We start from the raw sequence: 19022 nt of genomic DNA, 5'->3' as shown, positions 1-19022 counted from the left end.
TCTTGGAGCAACCAGGTTTTGGAGTACAGAATTTAGCATTTGACTACAGGCAGCACCAGACCAACCCTCTACACCCACATGTGTGTTTGTTTTTGGAAAGCAATCCCAAGGCCTCTTCACATAGTAGAATGCTCTAGTCTGAGCCACCACCAACCCAGGAAGCCTTACCAGTTTCTTGGTTTTAGTTTTTCACTTGTAGCATGAAGTTCCCTTTCTACTCCAATACTGCTTTGTTACGAGTCTTGGGGGTTAGCAGATGTTTTTTCCCCATTCTACTCTGTTGTGAGAATGAACAGAAATAGACAAACGTTTTGCAAGTTATAAGCAAAAATGGCAGTGTAGAATTACAGCTTCCTTAATGCTTCTTGTGCTGTGGGCCCTGGGACCTTGATGGTACAGGAGCCTTGAATGGCCACTGCCATGTTCTTCTTCTGGTAAATAGCCAGTAGCATCTTCTATCACAAAAAGCAGAGGAGGGCTGGCCTAGATGGTCAGGTCTCAGGCTTGTAAAATCTATCTCATCACAGGAATTAAATGTCAACTGTGTGAACCACAAATGACCAAGTATATCCCAAGGTTTAAGTTACTGCTGCCCTGTTAGGAAGTTCTCGGTGCCACGTTTTGACAGTTGCAGTGAGACTGGCATCAGAGTGGAAATACAGGCTCACTTCTCCCAAAATTCTTCAATAGACATTTCTTGGTTTGATTATGAAGTAAAAGAATAGTGTGTTAAGCAGGAATACAATTGTGGACTCCAGTGTCAAGCATCTAAGCTTTACAGTCCAGTTAGACTGTTCCTACCAGATTTTTGATCACATGTGTTTCCTGGGTGTTTGAGATTAGGCCCACCATGACATAAAGTAGGTGTAAGAATGAATATACCACGTGCCATACTATGGGGACATGTCATGATTTGTGTCTATCTCTCTAAGAATGTCTTGCAGATATTCTTAAACATGCATATACTCAAAATCTTTCTGACAAGTAAAGCTATGTTGTCTTAATTGTAGGGATGTTCCTTCAGTGGGTGCTCTGTGCTGCCATTTGGTTGGTCGCCTTGGTGGTCAACTTGATACTACACTGCCCTAAATTCTGGCCCTTTGCAATGCTTGGAGGCTGCATTTGGGCAACAGGTAATGTGCATATTCATATTATACATGGGTCATGCAGCTGTATTCACAACCAGAAGAAAAAGCACAGTAGGCTCATAGTCAATAGATACACATGACAGACATGAGCTGTGTATTATTTCCCTTTCATACATTTTAAGGGAAATTTCTCAATTTTGTTTTCCCTTTAATTGTTTTAAGTTCCCGCTAGAAAATTATTAAAGACATTTGATCTTTTAAACACATAATTCAAATGCGATTATATATATTTGACCTTTCTCCAGCATGTTTATTACAGAGCGACCCTTTGATAATATCATTTGTGAGCTTATCCTTAAAAGGTGGCAAATAGCAGCATGTAATCATATTGAATAACATTTAGCAAAGAGAAAACAGAGAATTAAAAATCTCCTCACTGCTTTATCAATGCCTTAATGACTCTAGTAGAGTCTATATCTCCAGGTAGCCATTAAGAAACACTTCTCCTCTCTATGAATTCAACCTGGAAAGTCCTCTTTTATTTATTTTTTTTAACAAAGAGAATTACTGAAAATCTTTAAGAGATAAAATTACTAGATGCAGATAAAATTTAAAATGTTAAAATGGTACTGCTTACCCACTTGAGTCTTTGGGGGATTAAATGATTTAATGAGATTCATTAATCAGAGATCAAAATCAGTAAAACTTTACCATTCCACCAGAATTTACATTACCACACCTTGCCTGTGTCTCCGTGATTGTTTACTGTGTGGAAATGGGAGAGAGTGAACAGAGTTTGTTCCCTCATTCTCTTAGCTTTTGGAGGCAACAGTCTCTCCATGCAGCCCAGGCCAGCCTAGAACTGAGTCCTCCTGCCTCCCCTTCCTGGTGTAATTGCAGACAAGGCAGCTCTCCTTTGTCAGGCTGCAGTTAGTGAGTTAGTTAGTTAGTTAGTTTATTTGTTTGTTTGTTTGTTTATTCATTCATTCATTTTTGGTTGAGGCTAGTGAAAAATGTGGAATGCTCCGTGAATATCTTTGTCCCCTTTGTGCAGAGATCATGCTAACCTTATTTGTATCACTCCAATCTTAATATGTACACTGCCATAGTGAGCATTTTTTTTAATTTTTGAAATTATTTATTTACTTATTTGAGCTAGAGGTATCACGATGTAGCCCTGGCTGACCTGGAGCACTATGTAGACCAGACTGGTCTCTCACTTAAAGAAAATCCGAGATTAAAGACAGGTTCCCCCACTGCCAGGCCCATTGTGCAGATCTTTATCTCACAATTAGGTTCCACTGTGCTCAGGGTGGATATGTAGGGAGCCAGACTTGAGAAATGTAAGCACATTGTGGGTTATAATAACCAGCCAGTCAGGCGCACAGAGGAAAGAGAGGAGCTGGTGGTGTAAGGACTTTGATGGGGGGTGGGGGTGGAGGATGATTAGAAGGGAGACTAACACCTTGAAACCAGAACTTTTCCAGATGGGAAAATAAGTGGAGCATGGTGCCCTCTGAGTCTAAAGCTCGAGCACTGCCACAGGTGACGACACTAGCTGCAGACTGCATCAGCAGTTCAGAGCAGAACACTGAGACTCAAGACGGTCTAGACTGGCGCTATGTTAACAGGGTACATGGACCTCTGATCAACGACTCAAATCAGGAGACAGAGGCGACTCACAAACCTAAAGAGGAAACCTGGGAGAGGAAACTGCAGGACTGAGTAGGGTTGCAGAGAGGGTAGGAAGTGTTTTACAGAAAGCTGGGTAGGGTGGAGCATCCGTTTGTCCCAGCTCTACTGGGAATGGTGAGGTAAGATTTCTTGAGTCCTAAAATGGGAGGCCAGCCCGTGCCACACAGCAAGACCTTGTCTCCATAACAACTATGCTAATGACAACATTCAACACCATCAGGGATTTGGCCCCAGTGACCCTCAAGAACAAAGTCAATGGTTGTGAGAATCTGGAAGGAAAGCCAGTGAGTGTCTAGAGTTGTGTTGAGGCAGAAGTTAAATTCAGAAAAAAAAAAATAGTAACAACTTAAAAATGCGTTTGTTGTATGGGGAGTGATCCATTTATCCTGCATGTTGTATCTACAGGGAACATGGCTGTCGTTCCAATTATCAAAACCATCGGTTTAGGTCTTGGAATCTTAATCTGGGGATCATTTAACACCTTAACTGGCTGGGCAAGCTCAAGGTAACACAATTCAAACTATCTCAGCTGAGAGTCCTGTACCCTGTATTGAATGTAACCTGGGGTGTAGCCCTAGTGGGAGACATAGCATGATTCTTAGTCTCAGATATGGCTGGCACATATACGTGAGCCCTGTCTACTATCTGTCTGAAGCTCTTTATAAGTGATCTAGATATATTATGAGGATATAGTAAAGGAAATCAAGAAGTAAAAAGCTGTAACTGGGAGGCAAGTGGGGAGAAAGGCAGCTGATGTCTGCTCTCTCTTTCTACTGCCTAACCAGGTACCTGTTCTAAAGTAGATGCTCAACAATCTGTGGCTCCATCTCTCTGGTATTTTCTAAAGATTTAGTGAGATGTAGCTATGTCAAGACATTTAAGGTGCTGGGCAAGGTGGCACACATCTTTCATCCCAGCACTTGGGAGGCAGAGCCAGATGGATCTCTGAATTCCAGGCTAGCCTGGTCTACAAAGTGAGTCCTACCACAGCCAGGGCTACACAGAGAAACCCCCATCTCAGAAAACAAAAGGTAAGTGTCATTGTCTATGGCTGCTTTTACATAGAATGGCAGAGAGAAGGGGATACAGCTAGCCACACCTAAAACACTCTGGCTCTTTAAGGAGCTTCTTCAAGGCTAGCTAGAAGTTGTGTTGTCCAAAAGGTTAGCCACAAGCCACGGGTAGCCATTGTGTGGAAACTTAAGCTAATTAAAATCACAAATTTGGGCCTTCTGTGCCCCAGTGATACTAGCTACATTTGCAGATGCTCCCCCATTCCACACAGGGCAGGGATGGGAACGCATGAAGTTCCATGAACAGTGTGTGATGCCCATGGTCAGTATGCTTCAGGCCACGCTTGGGGGAATGAGATGAGAGAACGTTACTCTTGCCTTACTTTAAGGCTTCCCGTCTACTCAAAAGCATTGTAACCTCCCTAAAGAACAAGGCAAATCAGTCTGCTAGCTTATAGCATCTACATCTCTTCCCATCCTTTCCTTTCCAATGTCCTGGAGTTTTGTTTGTTTCAATACAATGCTCACTCTCTTACCCTTGGGTGGCTCTCCATGAAGAGTGCTAATGATTGCGGCAAAGTCAAACCATGATGAAAAGAAAAGATTGTAAACTAATGTCAAAGAGTAGGAATTTTTAGCCAAGAAGTCATTTCAATACCTCAAAGGTTATAGAAGGGCTTGAGATGTAGCTTAGTGTTCGAGTATTGTCTAGCATGTGCAGAGTCATGAGTCTGATCCCCAGTATTGGGATATATGTGTGTGTGTTCTCCCATGGTAGTATTTTGGTTTGGATTGGGTTGGGTTGGGTTTGGGTTTGGTTTATTGGTTTCTGTTGTTTTGTTTCATTTTTGGAATAGGATCTCACTATGTAACCCTAGCTGGCCTGGAAATTAATATATGACCAGGATGGCCTCAAACTCACAGAGATCCACCTGCTTCTACCTCCCAAGTACTGTAGCCCAGCCAGCCTGGACTCGAGTTCTTCTTGCCTTACCTCTGGGGATTGCAAAAATGCACCACATTCCTCATTTTCTCCACTTTACCATGGAAATTAAAGGCACAGTGTAGAAAAGTAACTCATCTAAAGATAGACAGAACATGAGAGAACCAAGATTTAAAGTCAAGAGTCCAGCCCCCTCGTCCCTCGTCCTAGTCTTAAACATTACTGTAGAACATTTTAGCAGTATCTAATTAGATATTCTTCTGGATTTCCAGGTTTGGCTGGTTTGGGATGGATGCAGAAGAAGTATCCAAGCCAATGCTGAATTACTTTGGAGCTGGGCTGTCAGTCTTAAGGTCTGCAGATGTTTCTAGTCACTAGTTTTTTCGGGCATTCAGAGTGTTTTTTTAAAGACTTGTTTTATCTTTATTTTATGTGTATGAATGGCCTGCCTGCATGTATGTACACCACGTGTGTGCCTATCAGAGAAGAGCATCCAATTCCCTGAAACTCGAGTGACAGATGGTTGTGGGCTGCCATGTGGATGCTTAGAATCAAACAAACCCTCATCAAGAGCAGCCAGTGCTCTTAACCACTGAGCTATCTCTCCAGCCCCACTTTCTAAAGCTTTTAATATCCTTACATTTTCTTTAAATCTACATTTCATAAAATTTATGTTTCCTGATTCTTAATTTTCAGTGACAGACCTTATTTCCAGAACAAGAAATACCAGATTGAGGGGTGGGTAGGTGGGTCAGGAACCCTAGTTTTAGTTCTCAAAAGCTCTGAGAAACTTGGAAAAGTCACAGAACTGATCTGAAGTTCAATTTCAGTGTCTATACTAGGTAGAAAATCAAAATACATTGCACTCGAATAAGAACTGGATGTATTGAATCATTTTGCTTACCAAAGTCTGCTATTCAAGTCAATATTCTGCTGGTTTTGTCTATGCAACTGGAATGGCCACTTATTCTATTTAGTACAGTAGTTCTTGCTCATCCAAGAGGATGTGCTCTACTCTCAGAGGATTTCTAAAACACAGGGAGCAGCAAACACCATGACTTCATGCTTTTTCCACTTTAACTAAGTACTAAGGCCATACCTTTATACTTTTATGGTTTCAGTAAGACGAAAAAGCTAGGAGAAATAGTTATGTCTTATAACTTTATGAGTTAGCTTTGTTCTTACTGCAGGTATTAGAACCTTTAGTGCAGTTCTGTGTTCTCTTTTGATTTTTTTAAGCTAAGAATTTTTTTAACCTTCTCACTGAAAGGCAGCTCTGAATGCGTCCTCGTTGGCACATTGGTTCTGCCCATTTGCTTCACCACTCTTGTGACTTGCGCTCATTAGCTGAATTCAGCACTGCAAATCACCATAGTGGGTTTGACCAAGGGGACTTCAAGTGACTAAGTGCTGGGTAGTTCGTCAAGGTGGCTAACTGGGCAAAGGGATGTTAATGCATGCCTCGGGGTTCCAACGAGGAGACAGCACCATGCTATGCAAGGCAGTTGTGCACAAGGCAAAATTAAAGGATGTGTATACTTTAACAGGCTGACCACAGGTAAGGCGAGCCTTGCTTGCTGAGCCCTATTCCAGCTTCTGCCGCCCCACTCTCCCATTCCTTCTTCTTAACCCAGTTACCAGTCTCCCACCTATCACATTCTCTTTTGAATACCGAGTTTTCCATGTCTCCTCCTCTACTTGTGTATACTATATCAGTGAGGCTGAAATTGACTTTGAATCTCTACACGGTGGAGTTTTGCCAATAAAACTCACGCAGGAACTGGGTCACCTTAAATTCAGTCACCTTCTCTCTCTGGGTTCCATTTCTATCTGCTGCTGTCAGTGCTGCACATACTGAATAGCACTACCCTCAAAGACTTTAGTACTTTTTCAGTCTTCTGGGAAAGAACAGTATATCTTCCTTCCTCCAGCAACGGGTGTTTTTCCCCAGCCACATTCAGGAACAATCGCTTTGTCATTGAAATGTTGCCTTAGAGAGCAGTCCCTAGACAATTGGGGACGGATAGCAAAGCTGATTCAGAAGCTGTAAATTCTTGACACATTTGGTTAGAGGCAGTTTTATATGTTCTGTACAGTTCACTCGGAATTCTAGCTTTCGGTAGTTCTAAGACAATTTCTTCACATTGTAAAATTCTAATTTAGCGTGTCTAGTTTTAACTTAATGGTAATAATTTAATGTTGGTCCATCCAGTACATTAAGCAACTTTCGCCTCCAAATTTCTTCTTTAAAAACACAAAACTTTTCCCTAGAATTACAAATCAAGTCATACTCTGGCACTTCTACCCAGATGACCTCGCCCAGGTCTCTTCTCCAAGTCCTTGGTTTTTGCATCCTTAAAAAGGAAGTAATGCCCCGTGTCTCGAAAACAATAACAACAACAACAAAAACAAAAACAAACAAAAAAAGGAGATACTGCTAGCACCAATATTTTACGATAATTTGAAAAGTATATGTTGAAAAGTAAATGTTTGGAGAACTTTGTGTACCTAGACACATGGTTAAGGCTCCAAATATAAGGTAGTTTCCATCAGCATTCACTGTTCTGTAGTAAACACTTAGATCATCAACGTAAGTGAAAAGGCTATAACAAATCAACCCCATGGTTGAGGCTGTGGAGAAGTTGCCCAATAGGATCACAGTGTGTGGAGGAGCAATGCTCTCTATCAGAGGGCAACAGAAGTGAAAGACAGGGAGCCTCAACGAGCCCCTTTAAAGACATTCCCCTAACACTGAACTTCTAATTAAGCTCCATCTCTGAAGGGCTGACCACCTCCCCACAGCAAGTAGACCAGTCACCAAACATTTGACATAGCCTTTTAGGGACACTTAGAACCTCAATACCTGTACTATTATATTCATGCATAGTTGCCCCTTGGGGCATTTGTTGGTGTCTCAATTTAATGTTAAATTAGGCAATGAACTGGAGGGACTTTGTAGCTCTGTCAAGAGCTGGATCTGCAATAGGAGGATTCAGGGATCTCTTCCTGTGAAGCATCCAGGCCCCATCTCTATTGCTCTCCTAGGTGGAACTGCACCAGTCTGTTATTTAATTAGTTTAACTTAATGGCTTTAATAGGTTCATTTTGAAGGGCATTGGTTGAGTGAATTTAGAGCTCATGGTAGTGTGAATACAATGAAAATATAGTTTCATTGGTTACAGAACAGCTTCTCTCTCTCTCTCTCTCTCTCTCTCTCTCTCTCTCTCTCTCTCTCTCTCTCTCTGCATGTCTGTCTGTGTCTGTGTGTATGTGCATACCTATGTGTGTGTGTGTGTGTGTCTGTCTGTCTGTCTGTCTGCGTGTCTGTCTGTGTCTTTGTGTATGTGCATACCTATATGTGTGTCTCTGAGTATGTGTGAGGGGTGATGTCCCTTGTGTGTGTGTCTGTGTCTCTGTGTCTCTGTATATGCTCCCATACACATATTTATGTATGCATTTGGCTGTATAGGTGTTATGGCACGTGTGTGGAGGTCAGAAGACAACCTCAGCTACTAATCCTAGACATCCATCTTTTTAATATAGGCCCTCATTGCTTTTGCATACACCAGGCCAATTGACCTGCAAGGTCCCAGGCACTCTCCTGTCCTAGTGTCCCATCCTTGTGCAGGAGCGTTAGGACTCCATACTCTCTCATTGCATGTGTTTCCTCTCACATCAGTTCTGAGGATTCAAACTCAGATCCTCATTCTTGCACAGCACACACTTTGCCCACTGGACATCTCTCCAGCTCAGGTGCTACTTTTCTTTTCATAATTAAAACAAACATTTCAGTCTACTGTATGGTCCAGTCTTTAAAGGATTGGTGAGACAATTTCTAGCTTTACATTTTCCCTGTATAACATATACCACTCTGTTTATACAACAGGAACCACTCTAGGGCTTTGAATCAACAGAGGATTTATTTGCCTGCCTGCCTGCCTGCCTGCCTCTCTAAGTCCTCACTAGGTAGTCCAGAATGGCTTTGAACTTGCTGTCCTCTTTCCTCAACTTCCAGATTTCCTTTCCTACTAAAAAATAAAAGGATATGCTGTGGATTATCCAAGCATCCATTCTGTTTCTGTCTCTTTTCACCTTCTCTCTCTGGAGTGTTGTTTTTTCCCCAAGCTCGGCGATTATTCTGCATGGTGAAGAAGAGCATTGTTTTTAGCTTTGCCTTTCATAGGGCTGTGGTCCTTTTGTCTAACTGTGGACCAGGCTGGACAGCCCTCCTGAAATACCACAGTACTTCCTGATCCATCCATGTGAGGTGACAGGCCAAAAGCAAAATTCTAATTAGAAAAACATAGCCACCTTTAATTTCCTCCTTTACAACACAAAATGTGTACTGCATTTAATCTCATAAAATCCAATCTTTCTGTCATTTTGTCTTAAAGACAAGATCTTGCTATATAGCTCATGTTGCCCTGGAATGCAAAGTCCAGACTTTGGTCTGGAGGACTGTGGTCCTCCTCCTCTGTTGATCTCTCAAGTGCTAGGATCACAGGCACATATGGGTTAGGAGACATCACCTTCCTAATTTCTCCTCCAGGAAGAAGGTCCTTAATCACAAATGTGACTGTCATGTAGAAGCGGCCATCTCTTACAGCTGTCCAACAGGATGTTGTTAAATTTTTGGCAGTTACCATTACGATAGATGAGGGGTGCTTCAGGGTTGTGTTCACTTCCATTTTCACATGGCGTGATGTCAAGGTTATGCTCCAACAGTAAGAAAGATGTCACCATTGACTAAAACTGGGAAATCTGGACAAAGAGCCAACCTAGGGGAAGTCTCTTGTGTTTGTTCTTTACCTGCCAGATAAGAGACACCAAGGAGAATAGGGCATTGAAGAGACAACAAGCCCCGCACACACACACACACACACACACACACACACACACACACACACATACACACACACATACACAGGGTGGGTGTGGAAGTAATTTCGTAATCAGGACTCGATTTAAGTTTTGTTTTCCCTGGAAAACTGGGAATCATGTCCCAGTCAATCTCATTGGAATGTATTTTCCTGCAGTGCTCTCACGTTTTTGTTCATCAAAAGCGAAATTACAAATAACCCAGTCAGCTCTGACACCACACCACTGATGACAGAGCCTGTGAGTATTGTGTGGGATGATTTGATTTGAAACATAAAATCGGGATGTGTCCATCCTAAGGGGCTGCAAACCCTTCAGCTCCTTTGGTCCTTTGTATAGTAGAGGATTGCAAAGTTGATCATCAATGGGAGGAGAGGCCCTTGGCCCTGTGAAGGTTCTGTGTCCCAGTGTAGGGGAATGCCAGGGCCAATAAGTGGGAGAGGGTGGGGTGGCAAGCATGGGGGGGGGGGCAACAAGGGTTTGTTCTTGTTGTCTTTGTTTGTTTGTTTATTTTTTTTGGAGGGGAAAGTGAGAAAGGAGAAATCATATGACATGTAAATAAAGAAAATATCTAACAAAAAAAATTGGGATGTGTCTTAGGGTTTCTATTGCTGTGAAGAGACACCATGATCACTGCAACTCATATAAGAACACACTTAATTAGGGCTGGCGTACAGTTCCGAAGTTTAGACCATTATTATCATGGCAGGAAGCACGGTGATGAGCAGGCAGACACAGTCTAGAGAGGTACCCAGTAGTTCTACATCTGGATTGGCAGGCAGCAGGAAGAGATAGCAATACTGGGCCTGGCTTGAGCTTATGAAACATCAAAGTCAGCTCCCAGGGACACATTTTCTCCCACAAAGCCACATCTATTCCAACAAGGCCACACCTAATAATGCCATTTCCTGTGGGCCTATGGGGACCATTTTTATCATACTACCAGAATGTAAAGACAAAACATAACTCTGACACCCATGAGAGAAGGTGGTATTTTTCCATCCCTCACGGCTATAAAAATAGTTCAGCATATTTATCAGAAGTGGGTCAGGTTTCCATGGTGATGCATGCCCCTTCCCAACAATGAAGCTGACTTTTTTGACAATAGATCTCTATAAGGTATACGATTGTAGTTTTTCCATTGAGGATCCTTTGGGGGCTTGCTCAGCCCTGTGGAGAGTTGGGAGGAGGCTGAAGAGAAGATAGAAGGAAGGAGTGGGTGGTGGGAGCTAATGGTGCTCAGTGAGATCATGGTCCAGTAAGAAATAGACTGGATTTTTTTCTTTCATTTCTGATTTTATCTTTATCGTGTTTTGCTCGCTGGCAGTGACAGAAAATGTACAAGGAAGCACTGTTTTGACCATGAAGAATATAAATTGGTCTGAAATCAGTGTCAAACAGGGCCAACCTTAAAGAGACATGACATTGCCCAGCTGTCGAGGGTCCCATTGCAAAGCTTGCATGAGGGCGTATCTGAGTTATCAGGAACCCAGTCCCAGTCCTTCAGTCCCAGCCATCCTCCCCATCTGCTAGGCACCCGAGCCCACACTCACAGCCACAGGCTTTGTCTCCCTGCCAGCCTCCCCCCTGTGCTATAACTCTGCCCCTCCCTTTTCTTCTATCAACTGATACCTTCATTCAATTGACCTAAAAAGAGAGAAGAGGGATATTGATTGCTGGGCATCTTTAAGGGCTGTGTGCTTCGAGAAAAGATAATTTGGCCCTGAGAGGAAGCTTTTGTCCTTCTTACCTGATCCAGGGATCTAGATGAGGCCTTGCCGCTAACCAGGCTTTGAACAAAGGAATAAGGGTTTAAAAAAAAAAAAACTTGAAGAGAGATACATAGTAGGCCCACTAGATCTCCTAAGCCAGGTCAAGGAGTACAAACAACCAAGATTAAAGATATGTGAGCATTAGAATGGATGAGGAAGCCTGTGCAAGGCCAAGCACTGACTCAAGAAGACAGGACCCAGCAGGGACAGTGAATTCAGATCTCAGTCTTCTGTCCAGGGTCAGCCAGGAGGGCACAGAGGATTACAGTCAATCACAGAAGTGTTAAATAGTCTCCAAGTTTGTCTCACAGATTACCCTCAACTTAAAGTATCAACCTAACTTTGAAACGTGGCTGGGAGAATTTTAATTCAGTAAAACAAACAAAAAATAATAAAATAATGTTATTGAGAGAAAAGAGACATTAAAATGCTTATTGATTTTATGCATTCTACTGTAGGAAGTCTGAGTTTTTCTTGGGTCTAATGTCTTTACAGTTTACTAAAATACACTAGTGAACAATGAAATCTAAATTTATCAAATAGCTACACATTAATCTGTGGAAAATGTTTAAGTTGAAAGCCAGAGGGGTGGAGTCAGAACAGAGGCGTAGGTGACTTGTGCTTGTGTTAATGCCTGTCTGAGAGGGAAGGAGGCCTGGAAGCCTTTATGTGGCACTGAAATTGTCTGCTGACGGTCCTGATATGCAGGTCTCTCTTATGACTTCCACAGGTGATCAACAGAACTGAAGACCCGTGTGTGGATTCCTCCTGGGTGGATAGACTTTCTACCACGTACCACCGCATTGTGTAAGGCGAGGCACCTTCTCTCTCTCCTGTTGTGTTTCCTGTTTTCTAAAACAGAGGGTCCAGAGGGATGTGGTGAATTCATCTGATCCCAAAGAGAAAACGATGGTGAAACCTTGCACTTCCACCTCCTGGGGGCATACTGTTATCTGACCAACTAGCCAGTGACAAGAGCAACCATATTTTGTAGGACTTTAGTACCAAAAGTTATAGGGGGGGCATAATGACCGTGTAGTGAGTATTCACAGTCTAATTAAATAGTGTGCTCCATTTGATCAACAGAGGGCTGCCACCCTTTCTTCCCATGTGACAGTTTTACGGTCCCAGGTATCTGTTGTCAAATACAATAGAACACTGTTTCCCTGTGTATGTCCTAACCCCATGTCTCTGTCATAAGCACTTTAGAGATGCCTTAAAGCAGCACAACTCACTTTAGTGTATGGGGGTTTAGTGGTTTGGTTTCTTAACTTACTTTTTGTTTTTTATTTTTTTCTGGAGAGTCAAAACTATCTTAAACATGCTATAGTACACAGCTTTCCTCTTGTAGTCATGGTTGTTTGAACTTTGTGGCTGGGATAGCGTCTTCAGACATTGAAGTAGTTGCTTGTTTTGTTTTGGGCATGCTAGGCAAACACTGTCACTGAGCTGTCCAGCCCAACCTAAAGGCAGTAGATACGTTGTCTTCACAATGGGAAAGAAGCCATAGAATAAATGTTTGACTAAATTAAGTGAATTTAGTCAAAAAGACAAAAGCTAATCAAGCCTTGAAAGAAAAATATATTGCTGTTTTTGCATTCAGGATGAACTGGTTTCCTAAAAATATTTTTAAAAATGTTTTTGTATGTTTTCTCACAAAGCATGTCTTTCATTAACAGAGTATCTGTGAAGGGGAAGATTTTTAGGGCTGGGATATAACTCAAAGGATGTAGCTTAAAGCACTCACCGAGTGTTTAAGAGGCCCAGGGAAATCTAATTATCTTTTCATAGCTATGTGTCTGGAGCCGTAGAATCTTGTCTTCCTTCAAGTCAGAGGTCTGCAGTGTACAGGGAATGTATTGCCAACATGTACAGAGAGTTCTGGATTCTCCTGTCCTTTAAACATCCTTATTTATTTGTTTATTTGTTTGTTTGTTTATGGTTTTTTTTCAAGACAGAGTTTCTCTGGATAGCCCTGGCTATCCTGGAACTTACTCATTCTGTAGATCAGGCTGGCCTCGAACTCAGAAATCCACCTGTCTCTGCCTCCCAAGTGCCAGGATTAAAGGCATGTGCCACCACTGTCCGGCAACATCCTTAAATAAAATTATTGAAATTGACAAGGAATTTGTTCTTAGGCTTAAGGGAGTTTTTAATTTATTTTATGGTTTTGGTTTTTGTTTGTTTGTTTTTCAACAGAACCTTGGTATGTATTCCATACTGCTTCCAACATATGACCCTCCATTCTCTGAGATTACAGGGTTGTGGCATCAGGCTTTGAAGACAGGGGTCTTGTCTAAAATGGCTTCCCTCTTTTAAGTCCTTGTTTGTCTGAAGATAAAGTCCTTCTTCTCCCTCAACTCCCTATCCCCAGTGTTATTTCCATTCTGTACATGCAGGGCCCAAGGCCAAGGAGCTGACAGGGTTTGAAATGAAACATTACTTCTCATAAAGGGTTTTTTTTTTTTACCCAAAATATTCAGATTCTTAGAGTCAATGAACACTTCTTGACACAACCATAATCAATTCTGTCTCTGCAGCCATTCTAAACAAAAAAGCATTTGTCCATATACTGTTTTGGTTCGTTGAGGATGCTGGAACACATGTCTGAGGGGAACTTGGAAATGCCTCATACATCAGTTTATTTGTGTGGTATATGGCCCTCAGCAGCAATCCTTTCACCTCAAACATAGTGACCATTTGTAGTAATGGCTCCTTACTCCCTCTGCATGTCATGTCCTTCCACCATGACACAGTAGATGGCTGAGGCTACACTTCTGGTTTCATGGCTCACAGAGGCCAAGGCAGAGGTCTGGCTCCTGCTAAACTGCTTAAAATTGAAGAAAGCCTTACTTGTGGTTCCATTTGTGTGTCAGAAACATTTCCTCTGGCCAAGATACACAGTGGTTTTCTTTTTGTTTCTTAAGGGGCTGCAGCCTTGCCGTAATATCTGGAATACTCTATGGGTCTACATTTGTGCCAATCATTTACATCAAGGATCACAGCAGAAGAAACGACAGCGTATACGCAGGCGCTAGCCAGTATGGTGAGTGAAGAGCTTTCCTACTGATACTCAATTAATAGAAAAAAGAGCTGTGATCAAGTCAGTACTGCTCTGTGCATTTGTCTTTTCATTTATAAGTGCCGAATTAGAAGGCACCAGGAATAAAGGTAGCAGTGGACATTGGAATGTTTTTATGGGACCTGTAACTTTCAAATGGAATCAACTATGGTCAGGATTCATTTCCACTGCTGGGATCTCAGCATGGGGTTCCCAGTTTTTCAGTAAAATTCAGAGATTATGAAGAGCCATTAGTGTTAATATCATGACCTCTGGGGAGATGTATTCTGTTCTTTTAAAAAGCTAAAGTATAGCTTCAGCTTCTTAAGCCAAGTAAATGTCAAAGTATAAACCTGTTCAGTCAGAGGATATTCTTTTTCAAGGACAAAGTGGTCCATCTGAAAGGGTCCACATAATGCCTGCAGTTCTAAAATCAGTATCTCAAAAGCAAACTGAACATTCTGTGCACTAACCCTGGGCAAGCTGAGAGGGAGATGAGAGGACCTGGTAAGGGTCTTGTAACTCCATGGAAGCACAGCATACTTAGGGAAGCAAGAAGGAGAAAGTGAACTTCTGGGCTATGTGATGTAGAAAATCAATGGGATTTGTTAACTAGATAAGACAGGAAACTCACAAGCTCAAGTCCAGTTGAGTCCCCACAGGGAGAACTTGAGTTATTGTTGTGGTTTGAACTGACCGAAGATCTTGAGGCTCCTTTCTGTACTTGATTCCATGTGCGGTACTAGATCCTTCTACTGACTTCCTTTATCTTAAGGTTTTTATGTAAAAGGTTTTTATTTTTTAGATTTGTTTTTCTTCTTTTTAAAAGATAATAACTAAAGGGAAATTTAATTAAAGGAAGGAGAAAACAAAAAACAAAAAAACAGAGCCAAAAGTGAGTTTGGCATCTTTGTAGGACACTTTGTACACTGGCTTGAAATAAGCCATGAATTTGGCTCTCCTGGCCACGAGGGAAATTAATTCAGTCCCAGAAGTCAGTGAACACAGATAAAAACAATTGACCATTCAGGAAGAAAGCCCCTCCTGGTCCCGGGAAATAATAAACAATACACTCAACTGTCTGTGGTCTGTGCTTTTAAAGTGATGATATCCTTCTGTGGATAGATGGGTGGGTTTCATTTCTATGATCTACAATGTTGTTTCGGGTTTAGAAGAAGAGAGGCATGTGGTTCACGTCTTCATCCGTGAGCACACCGTTCGTCCTTCTCAAAACTGTAAATGAGAGAAACATTGACTCCAAGGTAGATTTCCTAGCCAAGCTCCTGCTGCGCATCCATCTGGGTGGCACAGTGCCATCTGCTCAGGCTGTCAGTGATATCGGGGTCCCCAGGATGGGCCACCATGTGTGTCATTACCCCTCCCCACCTTGCAGCTAGTTTGTTGTAAACAGCTAGACAAAGCTGTCTTTGGAATAACTTCCAACACTTTATGACCTCCAGCTCAGCTGTCATCTGCAACAGAAGTGCTGATCTCTGAGTGGATCAACAGACCTTGGAGCCTGGTGACACTCAAGTGCCCGTTTTTAAGCTGCATTCTCCCCTCTGATCTACATCAAGACTTACCACAGTTGCTGAGGTCCATAGTAAAAATAGGGCTGGATGCCTATTCCTTCTTAAAAGGCGACTTGACATCATAGTTAGACACTATTCACTGTTTCTTAGGGATTTCCAGGGTTATAGGAAAAGTAGCCTGATAGACTCTCGCTATAGTTAACTTACTTAACATTTCTAGATTTTAAATCTGTTTATTAAAATTCAAAACAAGCAGCACATTGGAGATTTAGAATAATTAGGTATAATGAATGGTCCTGTGAATTTAAGGTCAGTTTGTTTTATGTCTAGAAATTAACAGTTAAATTATCGGTTGAGGTGGCTAAAGTGATGTTTGCATTTCGTCATGCACATTTGCAGATTTAGACTACGTTTTTGCACACTCCAGCGGCATCTTTCTTACAAGTACAGTCTACTTTGTGGCCTACTGTGTAGCCATGAAAAATAGGCCAAAGCTGTATCCTGAGGCAGTTTTACCAGGTAAGAAAGAGTATTAACTACAACATCTTATTACTCTGTGTAAGTGCCGGTTCCACTAAATGAACATGAATAATCATTAGAGAGCGGGGAAGGGGAAGAAAGAGAAGGTCTCAGAGATGGGGGCTAGGAAAGAGAGAGAGAGAGAGAGAGAGAGAGAGAGACCTCTAGTTCTCTTAGGTGTCCTGGCTCAATTAGCCATAAAATAGGAAGAATAAATGAAACTATGCTTGTATAGTTTCTATACAAAAACTAACAGCTTGTATACAAGCTGTTATATTAGTATAAAACCTAAATTGCCAAAACATTAATGTTGATGTTTCTTGTGTTAAAGAGATTTCTATAGAGTCATCAGTCTTTCTTATTTTTTTCTACCAGTTTAAGGTTAGTATTACAAGCCAGCTCCCTGTGCCTGTATTTACAGTAATAGAAGTATCAGCAGATAAGAGTCTGAAGTCACTTAGAAAAGTAGTTTATCCTAAAAGGTCAAAAGGGAAAGAAAGTTTCTGGAGCATTAATAGAAAGTGTGTTTTGGGTCATCATCCTTTAGTCATTGACTGTTATGATAGCAGTTTCTTGTTAAAGAGTTCAGAATAATTCAATGTGGAGCATATATCCACAAATAAATATTTTTACATAAAATAAAGCATCTGATTATTTTGAGTGTCGGGCTAGTGCACTGTGGATTACTTAGCTAGGGTTTTCACTTAAAGAATGGAATTCTGTCAGTTCCAGACCCAACCTCATTCGGCAGGGAGTGTCAGATCTGGTACTCTCTAGGTCCCTCTCCCTTCAGTCCCTACCTCAGCTCCTCCTTAATATCCACCAAGGGAATAACTCATGACCTTCCTCGCAGCAGCCTGGAGCAGAGGAATCGCTCCGCTCGCCTTCTAAAGCTACCACAAAGCATAGCTCAAAACTCCAGAGCGGCCAGCAGCGTTGTTTATAGGAATGCTTTAATCCATGTATTTCACAGTCCCTGGTGTTGGAGGTGTAGGAGGTCCTAAGCGGAAGACCACCTGCCTCCAGCATATACTCCTTTGTGTTCCAGGCTTCCTGTCAGGGGTGCTGTGGGCCATCGCCACCTGCTGCTGGTTCATAGCCAACCACTCACTAAGCGCTGTGATCAGCTTCCCGATCATCACTGCTGTAAGTGGCCGATTTCCTGGGTTGTTTTGACACTTCTGAGCCCCAGTGTAGGGGAATGCCAGGGCCAGAAAGTGGGAGAGGGCGGGGTGGCAGGCATGGGGAAGGGGGAGGCAACAGGGGTTTGTTTTTGTTGTTTTTGTTTGTTTCGTTGTTTTTTGGAGGGGAAACTGGGAATGGAGAAATTCGCAAGTAAATAAAGAAAATATCTAAAATTAAAAAAAAAGAATATATCACTCAGGAAAAATTATAAAAATATTCACTAAATAAAATGACTGCTTTGGGCACAAAAAAAAAATAGACAAGCTGCCACTCTCGAGTTGACAAAAGCTTGGTTGTGACGTTTATAATCTGTTAGGTTTGCAAACACCCAACCTTTGTGCATTTTACCTAACCTGGGCTACATTGTAATTTTCTATTCATGACTCTCTCAGGCTCATTTGTGTGACAATGTATAAATATAATGTGAGAGGGAGAGTTCTTCAAACTCCTCTTAGCACTCACTGTGTGTCCCGGGGTGAAGGAAGTTTTCAGAAATTATGATCGCACTAATCCTGGGGACTGCTGTCTGCTTCCCTGGGTTTGGAAGGCTTAGTTATGTGAAACACAGGTAACACAAAACCCAAAATACTTATTTTGACCAAACATAAGTAAAGTAATGCCACAGCCATCCCCACTTTGAAGATGAGGAAGTTGAAGCACCATCAAGAGTGCTGCCTGCATCACAGAAACTGGCAGAAAACAGAACTTCTGAGAAAAGTCCCACAGCTCCCGGGGCCCCCAGCTCATCATCACTTTAGACAATCTCCAATCTTCTCTTTCTATAGCTATATATAAAAATAAAACCATATAAATAAGCAATGGGGGTTTCTGGAAGCAATGACAAGAGTCAAAAAGGGTATAGTATATATAGTATAGTATATAAATGGGCATTTTCTTTAAAGATCATATCGTTATTTTTTTAATTATGTTTATGCATGTGTGCCTGTATGTGGGCATGTGTACCTGAGTATAGATCCCCCTGGAGCTGGAGTTGCAGGCAGTTGTGAGCCATGCAACATAGACATTGGGAACAGAGCTTGGGTCCTCTGCAAGACCGATCAGGGCCCTTCCCGTTGAGCCTCCACCCTAGTGTTCCTCTCTTCTGACCAGTTGTTCTCCTGACCCCTAAACAATCATTACAGACATTCTTTAAGTCATTTTAGTATCATACCTGCATAAACTTAAGAAATTAAACCTTACAGGGCAGTGGTGGTGCGTGCCTTTAATCCCAGCACTTGGGAGGCAGAAACAGGTGGATTTCGAGGCCAGCCTGGTCTACGGAATGAATTCCAGGACGGCCAAGGGTACACAGAGAAACCCTGTCTCAAAAAAAAAA

At 42.0% G+C, this 19022-nt stretch overlaps 1 protein-coding gene and 1 non-coding gene across 11 annotated transcripts in view; one reads left to right on the top strand and one right to left on the bottom strand.

Annotated features, from left to right (window-relative positions):
• Positions 1-19022, top strand: part of Tmem144 (transmembrane protein 144) — a 43444-nt gene that overhangs the window by 15621 nt on the left and 8801 nt on the right. For all 10 annotated transcript variants that reach the window (XM_031374139.1, XM_031374140.1, XM_031374143.1 and 7 more), the window contains 8 exons: positions 1011-1133; positions 3189-3288; positions 5012-5092; positions 9776-9857; positions 12120-12196; positions 14317-14435; positions 16382-16501; positions 17550-17647. In XM_031374139.1, coding sequence (XP_031229999.1) covers positions 1011-1133; positions 3189-3288; positions 5012-5092; positions 9776-9857; positions 12120-12196; positions 14317-14435; positions 16382-16501; positions 17550-17647 — 800 coding nt within the window. The remainder of the gene's footprint in view (positions 1-1010; positions 1134-3188; positions 3289-5011; positions 5093-9775; positions 9858-12119; positions 12197-14316; positions 14436-16381; positions 16502-17549; positions 17648-19022) is intronic.
• On the bottom strand, positions 2098-2200 carry LOC116094515. The gene has a single exon (XR_004120162.1). It is a non-coding gene; the product is annotated as a U6 spliceosomal RNA (small nuclear RNA).

This window comes from Mastomys coucha, unplaced genomic scaffold (genome assembly GCF_008632895.1).
Source record: "Mastomys coucha isolate ucsf_1 unplaced genomic scaffold, UCSF_Mcou_1 pScaffold16, whole genome shotgun sequence".
Classification (NCBI taxonomy): Eukaryota; Metazoa; Chordata; class Mammalia; order Rodentia; family Muridae; genus Mastomys; species Mastomys coucha.
This window is presented reverse-complemented; position numbering and strand designations above follow the sequence as displayed.